Source organism: Maylandia zebra, linkage group LG17 (genome assembly GCF_041146795.1).
Source record: "Maylandia zebra isolate NMK-2024a linkage group LG17, Mzebra_GT3a, whole genome shotgun sequence".
Classification (NCBI taxonomy): Eukaryota; Metazoa; Chordata; class Actinopteri; order Cichliformes; family Cichlidae; genus Maylandia; species Maylandia zebra.
In genome coordinates this window covers 24,644,225-24,665,881 of record NC_135183.1, presented here as the reverse complement: position 1 = coordinate 24,665,881, position 21,657 = coordinate 24,644,225, and the positions used below count along the sequence as shown (strand labels likewise).

The following is a 21,657-nucleotide window of genomic DNA, read 5'->3' as shown; positions in this document are numbered from 1 at the left end:
AGATGTAAGTACAACTCCTCCGGTTTCATATGCAAAACAAATTTTTGCGCTAGCTTACGTGGTTGCAGAGCTACTGGGATTTAAAAATAGTTACGCATAACAGAGCGTTCCCGCTCCGATCGGCTCTAAAGGGTTAATTTCTCATTTCCCCGCCATATTAACTTGGGCCCATGAGTTAATAATCTCATCATCTGCTCTATTCCAGGATAAACCCCTTCAGATGCACCATCTCATTTACATGTGGTGCTCAAAACTGACTAATCTGTGGCTATGCAATAACATCTCCCACCAGGGTCGTGAGAAGAACTTGCAAGAAATTAATAAGAGCACAGATATTGGTTTAGCCTGGCTATTAAAACATATTAAAGACAAGCTTTTGCATAATTTATGGAAACTTATGAATCTATGTGAACACCCCATATGTGATTGTTAAACATCCAACTCAAAAACTTTGGACATAGCTACAGTCAAATGTCCTGCAATTTAAGAAAACACCAGCAAATAGACCATGCAAAACAAACAAACACACAAACAAAAACAAAAAAAAATGGGAAAAAAAATGATGTAAATAGAAAAAAAATGTTGCAAAAAAAAAAAAAAGCCAGGTATCACCAACTCACTCAATGAATGTCAAATCTTCTACAAAGCAGTGAAGAAAACTTGTTAAAATAATTGTAGTAAAACATTCAACACCCCAAGTTATCATTCTATTATATTCTCATACCATATCAAACCTATTACAGGCTAATGCATGGGTGTCAAACAGAGCCCACTGGTCAGAACTGGCCAGTCAGGTGCAATGGCTTTGTACAAAAGTGTGAACATTTCAAAGGAGGATGAGGGGTCTTTTTTTTCCTCTTACTGTCTTCTTACTGAAAAACACATTACCGACAGCCTGCCTTACTACTAGGCAGCAGCAACATGGTTAACGGAACCGGCATGGTTCAATTCAATTAAATTTCATGGTTGTGTGTTGGTCCTTTGCAGAGCCTGCGCACAGCTTTGCAGACTGTCATCTAGGCGTTTACCGTCGCTAGCATGTAACAACCAACCAGTCTGTGGACCACTCTTGCTTTTGCTGTTGCTGCTTCCACTGCAGAGAAGACCAGAGTTATAACATAAAAAAGAGCAGAAGTGAAACTGAATGTTTAAAACAATGAAAACTGTCCACTGGGGCCACCGTCCAAGTGTCTCAGGCTGCTTTTTTCATCCCTGATGCTTTTTTTTTTTTTTTAAATAAATGTCATCTCAGGCTGTTCTGCAAGTGGATCGCTCACTAAATGTGAACTATGAACTACTGATATGTTCTTAACAGTAAAAGGTTATTATTCAGAGGTTTTACTGGTCCAGCCTACGTGATATTTAACTGAGTTGTATACAGACCATAAACATAAATGAGTAATATGTGCCACAAAAAGGTTACAAACCACTCTAATAATAAAATATCCATGAAGACTCTCAGATATCCTGATTTAAATTAACACAGCAGAGTAAAATATCCCTGTTGAACCGTTAGGTAAAGATTCTTTATTAACCTTTGATCCAGCCGAGCACTCTTTCTCTTTTCCAACAGCAAGTGCTGGCATGCTAAAAGCTTATTTTATTATGCGTTTTCAATAAGGTTGCCTAAAACTGCCCTTCGCTATCTTACTGAGAAGAGGAGGATGTTTAGAGTCCACTGCTGTGCCAGCAAAGCATTCGGCAAAAGCCGTGGGGAGACATTTCTCAATTCTACAAATTTATTTGACATGACAGATACTTTGAGGAGGTCCAGTTCACTTTTGAGATAATTTCATTCTGTTTGCGAAAGCATCTGCCGTCTGTCAGACTGAGTCGAAGAAACAAAGACAAACAGAGAGAGAAAGCCAGACAGAGTCAGGACAATCTAAAAACACCACTACTGTGGGTCCATCCGTCACCACTCACTGGTGAAGCAGCCAAAACCTGCCAACTGGAAACACATATTTGTTGCCAGGCAACACCAGTGACATCAGCAACCTCCATCAACTCCCTCCACCCTCACCAATGGCACTTGGGTCTTAAAATAGCACTTAGATTATTATCAGGCTTCAAAATGGCAGACATTTGCTCATATGAACATAAGGAGAAGTGAGCTGGGGCTGCCAGCCGCGTCAGATGGCCTAAACTATGATATACATTAGGTGGGTGGGGGTGAGTAAGGGGTGTTCATTCATTTTCCAATATCTGTATATATGTGAAAGCAGCATAAAAACAACCAAAATAAAGGTTAGGTGTTAAAAAAAAAAGAAAAAGAGCAGCGTGGTGCCATGTCTGGTTGAAACAGGATGAGTCAGCGCATGACAGAGGGAGGCTGAAAAATAATTGAGTCCACTGCAAATGATTCAGAAAACTAATCTCATCTGCACTGTAAGTACTCCAGAGAGAAAAGTAATCACAAGGTCAAATTAGTCAAACTCGAGCTCGTTAGCACAATTAGATATTCGCAGCAAAGAAGATTTAAATTTAGTGTTGCATGCAAGTCCGGAGAAAATGTCTGAGATCAAGTCCTGCTTGTAATAGTTTTTAAATCCAGAGGCCGCAGACGTGTCTTAAACATGCTACATCCAGCATTTTTAAAGCATCATCTGCTTCCAAGGAGCCAGACTTTCTTGTAAAGTGGTCTTGAGCAACAATTCTCCACGCTTACTGATGGGCTTTCAAAGCTTTTCACTGGCTGCTTTTTTACTCGTTTTCAGTCCAGTCCTTGTACCTGACCATTTCACAGGAAGATTTTTTTGTTAAGCCACTTAACACTGACCCATATAACATTTAAACATCAAAAAGGTCTGCCCAAGGCAAGTGTCTTGCCCAAGGACACATCGACCGAGACTGTCGGAGTCGGGGCTCGAACCGGCAACCTTCCGATTACAAGACGAACGCCCAACTCTTGAGCCACGATCGCACCCAACTAAAGGTATAAACCACTGTTGTGTCTACAAATAACAAACAACTTAGCAAAGAACTCATTTTAAATTGTATCTTTAGACCTTTATTGCTAGCAGCCATCACAAAAATTGACGTTTTCAATTCTTTAGTTGAAACTATGAAAAAATGTCAAAGATAACACAGTCTGACAAGTATAAAATAGTTTTGTGCCAATAAGGTAATTCCCACAGACATATTGGTTGAAAGACTTGGCATTTCTCAACATGGTGTGTAGTGTGTCCATAAAAAACTGAGATTAGATCAGTAGATTAGGTAAGTGGAGGACAAAGAAGTTGCAGTTTTTCAAGACACTGAGAAATTTAGTTCAGCTTTTGGCACAGCCCTCCACAACAGTCACAGTTTCTAATGTGGCCACCTTGGAAAAAGTATGAACCACTTTATTACCCTGAAAAGTATTACTCTCTCCACACAGAAAGGCCCCAGGTGGCTTTGAACCCAGAACCTTCTTGCTGTGATGTAACAGCACAAACCATGAGATCAGCGTATGTACAAATGATCCTTAGAAAAAGGTCCAAATCTAAGGTTCATTGGATAAAGGTTTAAAGGAGTTTGTGCCGATGACCAAGTTGTCCCCTTACTCCAGAGACTGTCATTTTATGAGTGGAACTCACCTAAACCCCAACTGGTCGCGGCAGATGACCGCCCCGCCCTGAGGCTGGTTGTGAGGGAGGCTTCTTCCTGTTAAAAGGGAGTTTTTCCTTTCCACTGTTGCCAAAGCACTTGCTCATACGATTACTGGGGTTTTCTCGGTTTTCTTTATATTATTGTAGGCTCTATACCTTTCAATAAAAGGCGTCTTGAGGCAACTGTTGTTGTGATTTGCTGCTATATAAATAAAACTGAAAATGAATTGAAACTTTATCATAGTTAATCAACGTTTCTACTCTTAGCTTTGTGTGATGTCAGCAAGGAATGTCCTTAACCCTTTACTGGCCAAGCATCATTTAGGCCGCCTGGACATATTTGGTAATTTTGGCTGTAAAAGGGCCAAAAATCATATTATAAGTGAATTCTTTTGCCCCTTTTTTCAGAATAACCTCAGCTTTCAATATCTGGGAGTCATTTTACATTATTGTATTGTTGTGACAATGGAACAACAGTTAAAAGTGGAAAAAAATAAAAATCAGACTCTGTTTTTTCAGATTTATAACTAAGTGGAAACTGATATTCAACAGGAACAAAATGTAAAACAACATCAACTTTAAATATGAACTATACTAAATATGTACAATAAAGTTTTGGGGCCTTCTCCACGCCCATCAGTTTGCTCTGTGAGTTATCAATTCTTACATGTGATTGGACCCGTCGCAGTTCGTGCTTCCTAATGATGCACCGTAAAGTTTTGTAAAGCTCGTTTTCTCGTCTTTTAGTCACCATTTGAAATGTCTCTCTTGCCCAAATGGTCGAGGAGTTATGATAGTGCGAAGCGCACCTAAGTGGAATTGGCTTTTCTTTTTCCAGAGCAGTAGCTTGCAAACCCACTACCTTTGTGCTACCGTAATGCACCAAATATCCCTGTAAAGCGCAGCTTCTCTTCTTTCAGTAACTGGGTGAATTTTTTCTCTTGCTCAAATGGTCGATGAGTTACAGTAGTTCGAAGCGCACATGGTCAAACGTAGGCGGGGTCGTTTAAACAATCAGAAGAAGAAGGGGGGGGAAAAAACGCAAAACTAAAACTGCAGGGCTAAGGCCCAAGGCCCAGTACAAGATTTTAAAAAAATTGAGCCATGACTGACATAAAAAAAAAAAAAAAAAAGAAAATTTTTAGATGTGAATCACACAAAGCCGCTGTAGTAGAGCCCATGCAGCTCATTGGGCTCTGCAAAGAGCTAATTTCAGCCAGAGCACAAGTAAGTCGCTTCCATGGTCGAGGATTAGATGAATGGAGAATATTTTGAATGGTTCACAGTTCACTAATGGATTAGAATAATTAAAATGTGGAGCTGGAAATGATAAGCTTCAGGTTATTATGCAGAGAATCTTTGACCTGTAATCTCTCTGTGGTATGTCATGTTACCCCCATCACTATGACACATCAATTTTTCCTCCAGGTCCCTCTGTAGAGCTTGCGAGATCTCTGCTTTCAAAACAGACTGATGCTAGCTCTTTTGTGTGACTGATTACCAATCAGCAGTGGCACATCTTTGGCTGAAAGGCAGGGAGAATCCTCCAGAGACAGATGTGAGAACGAACCGAACCCTGAGCCGTTTTTAATCTTTTCAGTGGTGTGCGGCTGCCACTGCTGATGAACCGCTGAACTGTCAAAGATACTGTCAAAGAAGAAATGAATTGGATGATGCATCTTTTAACAGGAGCTGGAAAACACACATTCTGTTTGATAAATAAAGAATGCTACAGTGATCATACAGCAGCTTTACACTGAGGAGCTTCAGAACAAGACAGCCCCCATCCTGGGAAGGGTTTCAAATGTATGTTATCAGCAAAAAGATACCGTGACAAATATTTAATTTCATTTAACATTGATTAAGGCTTCTCAGTTAAAACAGACTAGAATCAAGTGCTCGTTTCTTAGCTTGCAATGACAAAAATATTGAATTTAATTTACTTTAAATCCAGGTTATGTTGCTCATAAGCCTAAATTCATCCATATTATTCTACTAAACTTTGTCTGCTATTCTCTTCTGCTACTCGTCTCATCATTGCTCGGGGTACCAGTTTTCTCCTCATCGATTACAGCTTTCAACTGCTGAATATTACACTCCAGGATTAGAGGCTTGCAGCTGGGAAGATTTATGAGCAACAAGCACTGACGATTGATTTTGTTCAATTCTATCTGTTTTTCTGGTAACTACAAAAAGAGCACCATGCAAGTAGAGGGACAGATGCATCAATATTTATAGATGAAAGCCAACCCCCACCCACCTACCCACCAAAAGCAAAAACTGTCACCCATTTATTTTGAAGTTGAAAGCCAAATAAGCAAACAGATTTTGACTGTAATGAGTTTCTCAAGGAGTCTGTGTCTTATTTCAGTGATTTATATTTTGGAGTAAATGAGCCTTGAAAACTAAACTGCTTTCCAATGACCAAGTTTCTTCTCTTCTGCTGAAGAAGAAGAAGGAGAGTTGTCAAGGTGCTGGCATTGCTAAAAGTTTGTTGATCGATGACCTGTGTTCATTATGACACTCCCAGATATAGGGCTGTTCGATATAACGCTATATATCGATGACGATATAAAAACGTCTATGTTTCATTTTACGCTATCCTTTGTTTCGTGGTGTCGCAAAATAAACTGTTTACGGCAATATTTGTTCATCGTTTTGATGGTCACTGTAGTGGCTATATTCAAGTTCTCTCTTTCTCTTACATTTAATATAACCACACTACAGACAGACAAGGGCTTGTTTTTATGCGTTGTCGTTAGCAACAACGACGGTAAAACCATCGCGTGTCCGCTTGTTCCACATAAACCTTTCACAATAAAGCTCAAGATCCTGTTGAGACTTTTCAAAATAAACTGAATCACGTGAAAGATGCAGAGTGTTTATGGATGAGAAGCAAAAAAGAGCCGTCAGGTGCTAAAAAATAAACCTTAGACTCAAACGTTAGAACAGGCTTTTCCCCGCAGCACGCCGTGTAATAAATACAAAGAAAACGGCGGCCGTTACAACTTATGTCTAAAAATGTATAGTTTCATGCATCAGTTAAAACACTGGACTCCAGGTACGCGACGCGCAGCTGGAAACACTTCACGCAAGTCAAGCTGCCCGAGATTCACAGAATTTACAGAAAATGTTACATTTTTGTGATTTATATCGTTATCGGACGAGAGATGTCTTAATATCGGGATATGAGATTTTGGTCATATCGCACAGCCCTACCCAGATAGTTCACTCACAAACTCATGCTGGAGGACACCATACAAACTTTTTTTTTTTTTTAAACATCATTTGCTTCTTACTTACACTTGAGAGTTCTGTGCCAACAGAAGTAAACAGTAAGACAGATAAAATAAACCTGTTCACAAATCCATATCCATTATTACAGAATCAAACAGCTACAATTTAATCAAGGCTCATTTGAGCAAGAAAATTAAAAGGGGCCAAGTATGCTTTTTCTAATTTTCTGTCATATGACCACTGTCATGTGAAACCCTTACCAGTTTCTCATAAATTATGAGAGCAAGTAGAAACCAGGAGCTGCTGATCAAAAACGCAAGATTGACTGATCATCAGCAAATGTGACCAACTCCATAAGCAGACCTGTTGGAAGTTTGTTCGATTGGAGCATTCAGGTCTGTGTTAACACAATTCAAAATTAGAAAAAGACTTAAAAAATGTCTTTGTGTGTGATTTTTGGAACAAGGTCCTTTGGGCAGACAAGGCAAAAGTCGAGATGTCTGGCCTTAGTGCACAGCACCACAGTCGGAGGAAACCAAACACAGCATATCAGCATAGGCACATCATAGCAACACTCAAGTGCTATGCTGGAGGCATGATGATTTGGGATTGTTTTACAGCCACAGCACTTGGGCACCTTGAGTCATTGAGTCAACTATGAACTCCTCTGCATAAGACTGAATCTAATGTGAGGCCATCTGTCCCACAGCTAAAGCTTGGTAGAAACTGGGTCATGCAGCAAGACAATGTTCCCAAACAGATTAGCAAATCTGTAACAGAATGTCTGAAAAAGAAAAAAAAAGGTGTTGCAATAGCCCAGTGAAAGTCCAGACCTGAACCTGACTGAAATGCTGTGGCAGGACCTTAAGAGAGATGTGCATAAATGATTACACGCCAAACTCAATGAACTAAACCAACATTAGGCCAAAGAACGATGCGGATAAAGTCATACAGAAAATTACTGTTCAGTCCTGTGAGAAATGTTTTACATGACTGTACACACTTTTGGATTATTTCAAGTTGAACAAAAAGTTCAGGCTTCAGATTGGACTCTGACAGTTTTCTCTTATCTTTCCAGTGCCATCTCTTTGGTCATCTCAGACACACATCTCTGGATGCAAGCACATTAGTTCAAACCCACTTCTGTTCAAACCTTTTGTTTGCATGAGCCAGACTATCATAAGAAAGGAAGAGGTGCCAGTACAGCTCATTTCTGGTTGGAGACCAACTCGGGGGCACAAACATACATGTACAGTGGAACCTCGACTTACGAATACCCCGTTTCACGAAAAATTCAAGTTACAAAAGGCACTGAACGTCAATATTTCTGCCCGTGTTACGGCAAAATGCCCGAGTAACGAAATCCGCTGGCTCTGATTGGCTGAGCCTACAATGCCCAGAATGCCTTCTGAATCATGTGACAACCCCTTGGCTTCCGTACTTGCCCTTCGCTCTTCCACTTGAATGACGTATTGTTGTTCTAGTTAGCAATTAGCCTATAGCCTATCGTTCAGCATCGCCTCACTCAAAACGCGCAATGGGTGCTTCGACTTACGAAAATTTTCGACTTACGAAAAACCTTTGGGAACGAATTAATTTCGTAAGTCAGGGTTCCACTGTATATTATATTATATTAAATTATATTATATGTATATAGATTACATTATATATGTTGTATCAGGCTATGCAATACCCAAGTGTGTTAATATAATTGTTGGTTTTAATTTCTTCAGAGCAACTGCTGCTCAAATAAAAACTGAAAAGGTGTTCAGCTCAGACAGATAAAAAAATAAAAATAAATCAACTGCAGCCTCAAGACAAAATGACAAACTATGATGATTTAATGCATATGTATGTGATGGCAGTGTCTCTTTAACCCACACGCTTCTAGTCAAACAGTCCCTGGCACACAAAGAGAAAGAGGGTGAGACAGGGAGTGACCCACTCTACCGTGAAAAAGTGGAGAACACATTTGGATTGCAGTGCTGGCCACCAGCTGCCAGTTATTGAGTTTAGCAGGGGGTGAAGAATCCAATGGGATTTACACATCTAGACAGAAATCAAGAGGGCGCCAGAGGTTTTTCTCCAAACCCAATAAATCACCTGGCTCGGATAGCCACGGAGCGTGACAGGATTTTGTTTTGGTGCGTGCATGTGTGTGTGAGGGAGAGAAAAGGAAGTGGGATTTAAACTTGACTGATACAAACACCCTTTATGTTCAAGTGGAATGCAATGCTGTCTCTCAAGCACTAAGGCTACAGAGAGGAAGATGGAAATCAACAGCTCTGCACAACACATATTTGATAGTGGGTGTTTGTTTTGGTTCAACACTCTGCACTGCCAGTCAGAGATGGACCTATAGGTGGAAAGCAATAGGTTCTAATATACAAATAAAAGGGAAAGCAGCTACATAAGATGACAGCAGAATGCTCGTGAGCATCATGCTTGTGTTTGGCAGTGGATTACTGCTACTTCTTCGTTACCCTTCAACTCCCACACTGGCGATATGAACAATAAATGCTCATGCAAAGCTTTATGCAACAAAAATGTGAGTCTATGAGTGTTTAAACTAAGAACAGAAATACCATAGAGAAGGGATCCAGTACCGATGCAGCTCTTGTGCTAATCAATAACCGACAATATATGAAACTGTTGCCCAGTAGTGGGATCGGAAGGTCACCACCCAAGAGAGTACCCATCATTAAACCCAGTCTAGACTGAATGCAGGCTGCCTCCCCAAATCAAGCACGCTATCTGTACTGAGACAAAAAATACAGGCATATTTGAATGCTCCTCTGCCTAACAAAAGCAAAGGTGCCCCTAAAGGTTATCTTAAATTGCAGACAATCAATCACGGTGGTAAACAAAATTTACAGGGTGAGGTTTGTCAAGCAATGCACTGTTTGTATATAGAATGTTTTAAATAATGTAAATATATCTTTATGTGATAGACAAAGCTTCACTACATTATTAAACAGACATACTGTGGATTCCCAGCCAAGGCTTTCATTACTTAAATCCTAAAGTTGCTTTTGCCTTTAGGCAAGATGTTGTTCTACTCTTTATTCACCAGTTACCCATAGCCAGCACAGGCTGAATTACCTGGAAAGTTTGTTGTGAGGAGAGGTGTGTAAAGGCTCAAAATTCTTCTGGCAAGACACGACTGGTTTTTGGAAAGGAACAGCTATTCTGGGGGTGTTCAAAAGGTTTTGAAATGTGGGCATACCAAAATTCAACAATATGGACTCAAACTACAATTTGTGGAATCTATTCTGATCTTGGGCACAGTGGCAGCAGTTTAAGCAGACGTACTCAGACCTCCCAGTCAAAAGACACTGACTAACTGCACTTCTCATTCCATCACTATGGGTTAGCCCATGAACCCTTATGATCTTTTGGTCTCTTCATCATAATAGACCACTACTGAATCCATATCATTGTAATTATGGAAACAAAAAACAACAGCAAAAGGCCTGATATCTTAAACGTTTAATGTACCCCCCATTAGGAAACCCCAAGAACAAATGTGCCTTTTCCAAGTCCCAAAAACATGCTGAGTAGTTGGAGAAACTCCCATGACCTCAGTTTAATAGCTCACAATTCTATGACACAAAATGTAAAGCTCTTTATATTTCAATTCATGCTGGACAACACAATCAACCAAGCAGGCTAATCTGTTCTTAGATTGGAGTGCCCTGCATGTACCAACGCTGAAGGTCAATGGTTTCCCCACAGTTCAGCCACAGTATTGATTCCATATTTAACACAGGGATGTCATCTTCTCCAACATCGATCCCCCATCCGTGCTGACAAGATATTAAAAAACAAAGCGGCATAATAATAATTGTGTTCTGTCACTGTGGCTGACGATATTTATCATAGTTCATTAGTTCAAGAGAACTAAAGAAATGAAACTATGGGTGTGATGGAGGACATGACATTAGCATGCTGCGTGGATTCAAGCCTCCCACTCAAAAAGCTAATAAGGTCTTTCTCATTGAAGAATCAATACAAAAGAAACAGTGCAGTGAGAGCTAGAACTCAAGAGTTCAATTACATATCTTACTCCCCTGAATAACAACAGTCATGGTGTGCCACAGGTTAACTGGAAGATGAAGAAAGGAAGCCTGTGCTCTCTTTCAAAAACCACAAACTCCACCCAGGAAGTTAAAGGACATATGACGCTTTTAAAAAATGATGATCAGAATTCACCTTTCTGGGGAGACCATTAATCCAAAGTACAAAGCGGCAAAGTAACTGACTATGAAAATGGAAATTTTCAGATAGACCCAGGTGAAAAGCCCTTTGCACCAGGGCTGACTAACCACAAATTCCTACATTCATGTTTAAATGAAAAATCAATACGATCAGTTAAATCTTGTTTTATGTATATGTATTATTATAAAGTGTGCACCAACAAACAGAAAGACTCAGCATTAAGCTGTCTAACTCAAAACATGCTTCAGCTAAAAAGCAATTTGAATTTACACCCCTGAACAGATGGACACCGTCCCCCTGATTCTTTTCCTTCCTCTTTATCTCTTCATTAAATGCATAGATCAGTCCTCACATCTCAGGATCCCAGATGGGTATGGTGACCACAACACATCCCAACAAGTTAAATGTGAGACAAACAGTATTTGTAGAACAAAGTAGGATGTATTAACAAGGCTTGGAGGTAGTCAAATATACTATATTTGAGTTTAGCTTTTCTAACTTTCTCCCTCAGCAAGTAAAATAAGAAAATAAGCTGACATTTGTTCTTATAGTCCCATTTTCTCTTATAAATTCACTGTTATTTCAGCTGCTGTTATGCCTGGTAACAGTGTAACAGTTTCAGCGAAAAAGTAGCTCAGAAAAGTAAGCCTATTTGAACAATTTTTAGCCAAGTTTGACATGCATATACTGTGTCACTTCACACAATATTTTCTCATGCATGAATAACCAATCATATTCAACAAAATCTGTAACTTTAACTTGTGATTTGTGGCTTTCACAGGACATAGCACCGAATAGGCTAACCACTGTTTGACTAGAATAAATAGACTTCCCTTCAAATGCAATGGTAAAAAACGGACTTTAAGAAAAGTACATGCCCTCCAGGGCCAGTCAAAATGTGGAACGTTGTCTTAAGATGTGGGATGGGAGGGGGGGGATATAACTGCTGTGCAGTCTCATTTAAAGAGGGATATCTGGGCACCCTACATATCATTGCAAAGTAAAATAAGTTATAAGGACACACCAGCCAAGCTTCTTGTGTCAGTGCTGCTTGGCAATGTGACCACTTGAGAAAAGAAAATCTATAGTCCCATCAGAATGACAACTATTATAGCAAGTAATGAACTCAGCCTTGGTAAATACATATGATAAAATGGGCACAACTGTCATATGTTATCTGATTCACTTTGAATATGTTAAAAATACAATAATAAATGCAACAATGACATTTTTTGACTTCTCTCTTAACCCTCCAAGCCATTTATCTGACTATCATGTCTATAAATCCCTTTGCTGTGTATGATGCCATATCACTAGAGTGATGATGGGTTCCCAGAAAAGCTTGAATTTCAAGCTTAAAGTGCTACAGTTCCCCCATCAGAGAGGGTCTAATCCCCCAAACTGTGATACTAACCGTACAAAGGATTAATCACAGAGGAAAGTGTGATAAAAATGTGCTAAATTATGTCAGCAGGCATTTTGGGGAATAGTGATTTTCTGGAGTAGCCCTTTGCTCGAGGTCAAGTTAATGTCAAGGTGCTAATAAAATATAGGAAAGCTCACATTTATAGTCATCTCAAGCAGATAAGGTTAAAGAATGGCTGATTCTTAAAGATCAAGTTAAATTACATCATCTCATGGAGTTCATGCTAATAAAGAACTTCAAGTCTTTGAAATCCTTTCCATATCAAAAGGACTTTGTCCCTAAATTTTAAGAAAAAAGTGCTTCTTAACTTCATATAATGGCATAATTAAAACTGCAGTTCACTCAGAGCATATGGTAAAAGATAAATGTTTTAACAATTTTGACATCAACCACAAAAGAAGAAAAAAACAAAAAAAACAGGGGTATTAAGTCTATGAAGTTAACTTTTGTATGCCAGCCTGGCCGTCCTGTGATGATACAGGCCCAAGAAATAAAAGGGTTGCTGCACAGCTCAGTGAGGGATGTTTAAGAATGAGCCAGCTATTTCAGTTTTCCGGCTTCTGTTCAACATGAAACCTTGGCCTAAAGGGAATGCATGGAACAAGATTATTTAGCAAGAAGCTTCCCCAGTTCAGTTTATATCCAGTCTGTCACGAAGATAAAAATATCCTTCCCCAATTCAAATCTCTTGCTTTCTTTTGCTTCCGTCTTTAGAAAGTAAAATTCTTCCTACCAGTTTGCCACCAGTGATCCAGAACAGGAACTCCAAAGTTCCTTTTTGCCCATTGCAGGGTCTCCACATCACATCGCTCTCCTGCCACGAATAATGACCTCAACCTGCGGGGACACAGAACACATCTGTCAATCACCTTAAGGAAGCAAGGCATATTCACTCCCTCAGAGGAACAGTCGGAATAAATCAAAATCGATGTTCAATGCCCAAACCATAGACGTCTCAAGACTTTAAAGTTGGACTACTACATGTACAGCAGTGGTGAGTGTGTTAGACATTTACACAGACTCATCATGGGCCTGAACGCTATGGTAATTTGGGGCTTTTAACGATTTCTTCAGTGTTCTTTTTCCATGGTGGAATAATTGTAATTTTTTTTAAAAAGTCCCAGTCCTAACTTGACAAAGCTGAGGCCTATTAATTTCTCATTAGTGATCATGACTGCCTACTGGTTTCTCTTTTCCAGCCTACACACAAATTCTAGCTCCCAGTTATGGAGTACGCTTCACTGATTTGGTCATTTATGTGCATTTCAATGTGTTATTAAAATTGTATGTAATTTACTCCTTTATTGCCAACGGTGCTGCAAGGGTAAAACACTGGGTTAAATCAACCGTGAGAACCCAAATTAGAAACTATTAGTGACTATCTCTCTCAGTACTCCAGAATTTGACTTCACTTTTCATAAAGGCAAGATAGGCAACCTGCTTTTGGAATGAGTGGGCAAAAAAAATCCATTATAAACTTTCAGCCTAGTGTAAATCAAAGGTTCGGAGAAAGACTCTTGTACCTCATCTGAAGCAGTTTTACAGGCTTCAGCACAGCCAAGCTCTTTGGCAAATCACACATCTTTTCAGACTAGATTCGATGAGCTGCATGTAAGGATATAGTGTGAAGGAGGTAAACACAAACAATGGATTAAGCAAAGGTCCTCTGAAGCGGTTTGACTGGCACAAAAAGTCAAAAGTCAGAAATGACTAGGGCTGAACGATTATGGAAAATAATCTAATTGCGATTTTTTTGCCCCAATATTGCGATTGCGATGCGATATGCGATTATTTTTTAAGGTCTTTGTCTTCTGTATTATTAAACAAAGACAAGCAATACATCATATAGTATGGCCAATACTATATTACATTAATTTTAAACTGTTCTTTCCTGGAAGACAGACCTCTGTTATGATGACATGAGGTGATGCATGAATTGATGACTGACATTTTTATTTAACTTCTTCAATCACAACAGTATATTTGAACATACACAATAGTTTATTTTTAGCTTACAAACATCTGAGCATAAAGTGCTGACAAGGAACCCTGGTGTAAACATTAAAATGAAAGTCAGTACAATGTGCAGATTGCAGAAATATACATAAACAAAATCAGTGGCTTTACCACACTCAGTTTTTCGACATCTGTGAACTACTAGACAGTCATTCAATTAAAAAATAATATTAAATAAATAAAACTAATAAATAAAAAATTTATTAGTTTTATTACACACATCTTACTGATCTCTGCAGTCAGTAACATTACACATAAAGTGCAAACATAATAGCAATTGTATAAACACACACACAAACACGCCTTTAAAATTTAAACGCGTGAAATTGGACGGTCTAGTTCTGATTAGCGTCACCACTGTCTCGGTGGAGTTTAATAAACTCGGCCGTCTGCTCCTTGCTATCTAAAATATAACCAGACACTGGCGTAAATTCTCGACTGTCTCATACTTCTGTTTAATAAGTTTTCTGTTTGACGTTTAGTCAGCTGTGTGAAAACCAAGGAGGAACCCACCCGGGGGATTAATAAAGTTTTATTTTATCTAATCTAATAACTTTAATCTCAGCCAAACCGATTTACTCACGAACAAACAAAACACTGAAAAAAGCCCAACAATAACATTTTTAGGTTGTCTAAGTGACTTATATATTACGTTTAACCCGAGCAGCGAAACTCCGCGGTGATCTGAAAATGATGTGCCGGGAGTTGTGCCGTTCTCGGCCGCATCAGTAACCCTCGAGCTCCCGGCTAGCTGTCGAGCTGGTGGGTAGCAGACGCCTCTGAAAACGTCGAAGCACTTTTGCAAATATGGGATATCTTGATAAACCGAGCAGATATTCGATGTTTACACAACTACTTTCTCGCCTGAAAATATTTTAAAAGTTTATTTTGTGACCCAGAAAGATTAGTATGAGTAATTTTAAAACTTAGTAGCGGCCGCCATTGTTGGAAACTGGAGTTTGGCTGGGCCGCGCTATGAATTCTGGGATATGGTAGTAATTTGGACAGCCTTCGGCGCGTCGCTGTGACGTAATCGGTCTACAAATGCGGCCTCAGGAGGATGCAGCCCATGAATTTGGACATGTCCAGAGTATAATCGCAGCCTTTGCGGTTAGAAAATTGCACTTGATCATGTCGCGATATTATCGCAAATGCGATATATCGTTCAGCCCTAGAAATGACTGGCTTTTAGAAAATTTAAATCCCTCATCTAGTGACAAAAATGAGAAAGGAGAGGAAAAGCTGCAGAAAGAGAGCGTACAACTTTCAAGGTATGTTCGTTTGTTTTTTTGCCTTTTATTTCGTTTAGAGCAGCTTTAAATTAAGTACGAGGCTTTTGATCCACAGCCGTTTGGTCTTCAAGCAAAGACCAAATGACGAAGTATAAATAGCAAACACCAACCCTAACTCCTAGAGTAGATATCCAAAATCAGTTGTTCAAAATACAGCATTATCAGCTTACACTGGGTATTGGTGCAGGTCATCCTCCTCTATCTGAAAGAGTCCATTATAGCTAATGTCCTCCTCGTAACAGTTAACGCAATGCTTTTGTTAAACTCCCTGAATAAAAGCTGTAACTCTAAACTTCAGTCAAACCTCATTGTGTGAGGCAAAATTACATCCATCCCAAAAACGTATTTACCTAATTGTAAATCAGAAAATCAGAGCAAGCTTAATTGGTCTCATTTAAGCGAATAGTTCGTGACACTTTTGCTGACAAAACCCATTCTTTTTCAACAGTTTTCCTTCTTTTCAGGACAGTGGAGGTGAAAGCTTGTTTATCTTCAGCATCTTCTCAAATCCCAGAGTTATTAGCCTCATGCTTTAAATGTCAAAGCCATCAACAGTGAATTCCACTTTTTCCTTCCCCTGAAACTCTGAAGCCTACCTACAGTCCTTCTGAGTTGCTCTTTTCCCCACCAAACCACATGCCCTCAATATGACCTTACAGACAGCAGCGATGAGCCCCTTAATCATGAAGTACCTAAAAAAAACCCAACAAACTCCTTCAAATCCAACCTGCCCTTAGACCCTTCTTGTTCATCTTCAGAATTCTGCTACTTTTTTTGGATAACTGATACTCCCCGAGTTCATGCCCTGCTAGTGAACCCAAACACTACAGTTTCTATCTTCAGTCTCTCTTATTTCTCCCCTGTTATCCACTCCTCCTGATGGCTGCTCATATTTATTTTCAAAGCGTTGTTACCTGGTCGCTAAAAGCTTTTAAGAACAACCCACCAACCCTAGGCTACATTTTAGGCACAGCAGTCATTGAAGAGGTAGTGTAGTGATCACTACTCTACCTCTTCAATGACTGCTGACTTTTTGTATTTATTACCACCTGTAATAGAGCTTCTTTTTGACTAACACTTATTTTCTCTGTATTATTGTGCGGTCTTTAACTTATAATATAAAGTGTGTCGATGTCGTTTTGATTTGGAGCTACATAAATAAAACTGAACTGAACTCTGGCATTGATGTAAACTTTTACACTGATATGTATTAAATCAGATCACGTCATGTTGTCAGGAGCACTACACTAACTTTGACTGCTTATGTGTGTGCCAAAAGAGCACTTTAAAGCAGCTATAACTGTAAGTGAAAACATTAGGGCGATACGAAAACATTAGGGCGATCACATCTATCTATGATGTGATTAACCTTGAAAGAATTACCCATCTATGGACCCTTACAGTTTTCCTCAATTTCTTTTCTCTTAGTAGCATTTGCAGCTACAACAGGAAGCTGATTTTTAGGGGGGAAAAACTCCTAAAAAAAAAAAAACAACCAGACAGTCGCTTTCCCAGCACAATGCAGCATACAGACAGAGTTAGCAGCAAGCTGGCGAACCTAGTTGAAGCATTTAGCAGCTAAAGAGCCAGATATTTCCCTCAGGAGTTAGTGGAGTCAATGGAGACAGGTTTGCCAGGTGGCCAGAAACACTTCAAAGAAATGATAATGTTGCTCCATAACACAAGGATGAGAATACTGCTACCAATGCAGCAATAAACAAAATAAATAAACAATCAAAAATGCAGATCTCAAGTTCATTGAGTCATAATATCATGCTGAGGATGAATAGCTTAAAATAGGGCTTAAACAAATAGAAAATATCAAATATGTCAAGGATCAAGCCACGGGACTTAACAATCATCAAACCATCCTTCAGCAGTCAGATTTTTTGTGCACAGGACTTGAGCTGAATTACATGAAATAAGTGAATAATTAGACTGTCCCTGTAGGGGCCTTATGTTCTAGCTGAAAGCAAGTCTATTCCCACCACCACATGTCTCGCTATTCAATTCAAAGGTGGTATTCAAGTTTTCTTTGAGGAGTTAACAGATTAAAGCAGACGATGTGACCTCGGAGACTGTGGTGGGAGGGTGATGATTTAGCTGTTGCCAAAGCAGCAAAGAAACCGTTTTAGACCTCAGTTTGAGTTAATCTAACCATCTGCGTTATGTTTTCAGTAAAATTGTACCAGTTGTGAAATTCTGGACAACCACTGGTGTTTAAAACAACACTGAAAAACAAAAACACATTTCCAGTTTATTTTGTGTTTCTGCATTTTGCGACTATCATTTCCTCTCCCACTGAGCGATTACAAATATAAAATCTTGACACGACACCATCACACAGTTGCTGCAGATTTCTGTACATGCATGATCCAAATCTGCTGTTTCGCCGCATCCCAAATGTGCTCTATTGGAGTGAGATAAGGTCACTGCGGAGGTCATTTGAGTACGGTGAAATCATTGTCTGGTTCAAAATACTGTTTGAGATGCGCTGAATTTTGGGATATGGTGTAAGCTGTGATCATAAAGGGATAGACATAGTCAGCATGGTTGTGGTGTTTAAGCTATGCTTAATGGGTACTAAGGGCTCAGAGTGCCAAGAATATATCCCACCTGAACTGTTCATACAAGGAAGGAAGGACGGATAGATGGAAGGATGAATGGATGGAAGGATGGATAGAAGGATGGTTGGATGGATCCATGCTTTCATGATGCCAAAACTGTGTCCCTGGTGTACTCTTCCACTTCTAGCCCATTTGCTTTAAGGTTTATCTTCTCCATACCTTAGCTGTGTCGAGTTGACTACCTAACACTTCAAAGAAGCCTGGCCCTTCTCCTCTGGCATCAAAAAGGCGTTTTCACCCAGAGAACTCTTGCTCACTGGATATTTTCTCTTTTCCAGACCAGTCTCAGTAAACCCTAGACATATTCGTGAGGGGAAATCCCAGTAGGTCAGTGGTTTCTAAAATACTTTTTCACCCATTTGGCACTAATAACCATGACATGTTCAAAGTCACTTATATCGCCTTTGTTTCCCATTTTGACGTCTGGTTTGATCTTCAGCAGGTCGCCTTGATCATGCGTACATTCCTAAACCCAATGAATTGCTCCTATGTTAATGGCTAATTAGTTATTTGCATGAACGACAATTTGAATAGGTGTACCTACTGAAATATCCAATCCATGTATGTTTCTATGTTAGGATAGTGATTGGCTCTTCAGTGGTAGGAGTGGGAAAGCTACCATCTTTAGTTTCACAAAACTGCCCCATAGATTCAGGATTGAAAGTGCTCTAATTTATGAAGCAGGCTTCTGAATTGATTTATAATGACACAATATTGTGTTGCCTGTTCATTTGAATAATTTATTGAAGTTATAAGACTTACCATTTAGTTGGGGGGGGGGGGGGGGGGTTGCACTCAAGGAGTTGTACCTGATGAAGTAGCCACTGAATGCATGCTCTGAGTGGTAAGTTGACCCTCTTAAGGGCATCAACAGCTATTTATCTTGGCTATTTTGTAAAGATAAGGCTACAATACAGTTTGACCCTGAAGCAGACAGAGTAGGAAACATTCTTTGTTGTCAAGGTTGAGTTTTAGTTTACAAAGCGCAAATATGCTCCAAGCTTATTATGTGATATGAGAAACAGTTAATCAAAGGAAAATACACCTGAAGTGTGTGTTCTGTTTTGTGAACATGTTAACGTGCAGAGCTGCAACTGAACAATGCAGCAGTGTATCTGCATCATGTTATAATTAAACTGAAAGCTGAGCATTAAGGCAGGTGACCCTGAGCTATTACACTACGTGACTGTAGTTCTGATTCGGTGTTAAATAAATAAATTTGAACTGCCCTATGATAGTACTGCTTAAGTATCAATCTAAAATAATGAAAGCTGAAATTTAATTGTAGAAGCAAATAGACATGAGGAGGTTTAGAAGTTAGATAATATTAATGGACAAACACAGGTAAGTTTAATAGACAGTCATAAGAAATCCAAGAAATCTTTAAAAATAAATAAATAAATAAATAAATAGGTAACAGGTGACTCAGGAGGTAAAGTGGGTTGTCAGCTAATCAAAAGGTTGGTTCGATCCCTGTGTATGTCGAATTATCCTTGGGCAAGACTAAACCCTCTGAAGTCGTTTTTTTCTACTCCAGTTGTGTTTTATTTAACCCTTTCCCCTCATATTTTCTATGCTTTTGCAGTGTTTGTCGATTTGCTACTGCAAGTTTGGCCTCTTGTTATGGTCTCGTCAGTCAATACTGCCTATTGGATGAACAAATTCAATTAACCACCTGGGAATAGAGCTGAAATAACGATCTGAAAACTTAAAAAAAAAAAAAAAAAAAAAAAGTATGGCTAGCAGTTAAGAGTTGGTCTAAATAACAGATAAGCAAAAGAAAATGTTAGCTAAATTTAATACACAATAGTTAAAACCAATAAAGCAAAAAACAAATAATTAGCTTTAGCTCTGATGAGCAGCTGTTACTGTTAGGTAACAATGTAAAATTAACAAATTAAATTGTTAGAAATATACTGAAAGAACACCTGAAATGTCTAGTTAAAGTTCTGTATGTAAAAAAAAAAGCCAATTAATAGCTAAAAGCACAGTTAGCAGGTGTATTTTTTTTAATTTAATATTTTTGGCCAAAAGAGTAGGTAAACAAATTAAACTATTGGCTGAATTAAATAGTTAATTAAAATTATTCCTAAAAGGAAAAATAGTCAACATCAAATGTAAAATTGGCTGAATTGAACACATTGGAACATGAAGTTTTGATGAAGCATTAGATAAAAAAATGTTAGGAACCACTGATCTGTTTTAATAAAAGACAAACACACTGTAAACACTACCACCTTTAAAAAAACACCAGATTTTACTATGTACTAAAAAGCACTATCCAATGGATAGTGGACTTTGTCACTTTTGGACAGTGAGGCTCTCAGCAATGACTTAGTTTTCTCCTGTTAAGATACTGGGGACAAAGAGGCAGGTCCTTTTTTCATACTACATTTATAGAGAGCGCTGCTGCCATTACAGCTTCAGACACCCTTGTAGACAGAGTTTCAATGCATTTTTCACGTCTATGGTAACAAATGATATTTCTCAAGCGCATTGACGAGGTGTGCTTGTGCATCTCAGAGTCAATTATCCACAGATGTACGAGGGGTATTTGAGGTTTCTCTGGCATGAAGCTATGCATTTGTAACAAAGTTACATGAGTTTTCTGAAAGGTTTTATTACTTCCATTAAAAAAACATTTAAACCTAAAGTTACCACTGACATATCCTTCTGTATTTCACAGGACGGGGCTTTCATCATCTGCTATTATGATTATTGTTTGTTTTTAAGGACCTGAGTTCACGATGCAGGAGGCATAAAATCAACATTTTTTGCTGATAACCCAAAAGACACCCAGTCCAAAATCTTTGAATTCATGAAGGTATGATCAACAATAATCCAAACATTCAAAAAGTACTATGAAACAGAAACAAGAGGACTGTTGGACCAGAGATATACAGCATACTAGTACAACATAACTCTGAACAATGCAATGACAGGACTATTTATATACACAGACACAAATTTGAACACATGAGGAGGTTAAATCCCACACAACGAACAGCAGGTGAACACAAGCAAGAAATCACTGAAATTGGAAAGTAAAACTAAAATGGAACAAACCTACAAAGTGAAACAGGAAATAAAGGAGACCAATCCTAACCCCAAACACGAAGAACTGCACTATTCTCTAAAAAGACAAACTAAACAGAAATCAGGTCACAAGAGAATAACAAGAAGATAATAACAGAAATCCAAATTCAAATATAAGAACTGAAAAGTTGAGCAGGATCCCAAAAAACAAACAA

At 38.9% G+C, this 21,657-nt stretch overlaps 1 protein-coding gene across 1 annotated transcript in view; it reads right to left on the bottom strand.

The window, feature by feature from the left end:
* The window catches only part of acss3 (acyl-CoA synthetase short chain family member 3), a 72,657-nt gene that overhangs the window by 37,133 nt on the left and 13,867 nt on the right, over positions 1–21,657 (bottom strand). Inside the window, exon 9 of the mRNA XM_014408345.4 lies at positions 13,205–13,308. Coding sequence (XP_014263831.3) covers positions 13,205–13,308 — 104 coding nt within the window. The remainder of the gene's footprint in view (positions 1–13,204; positions 13,309–21,657) is intronic.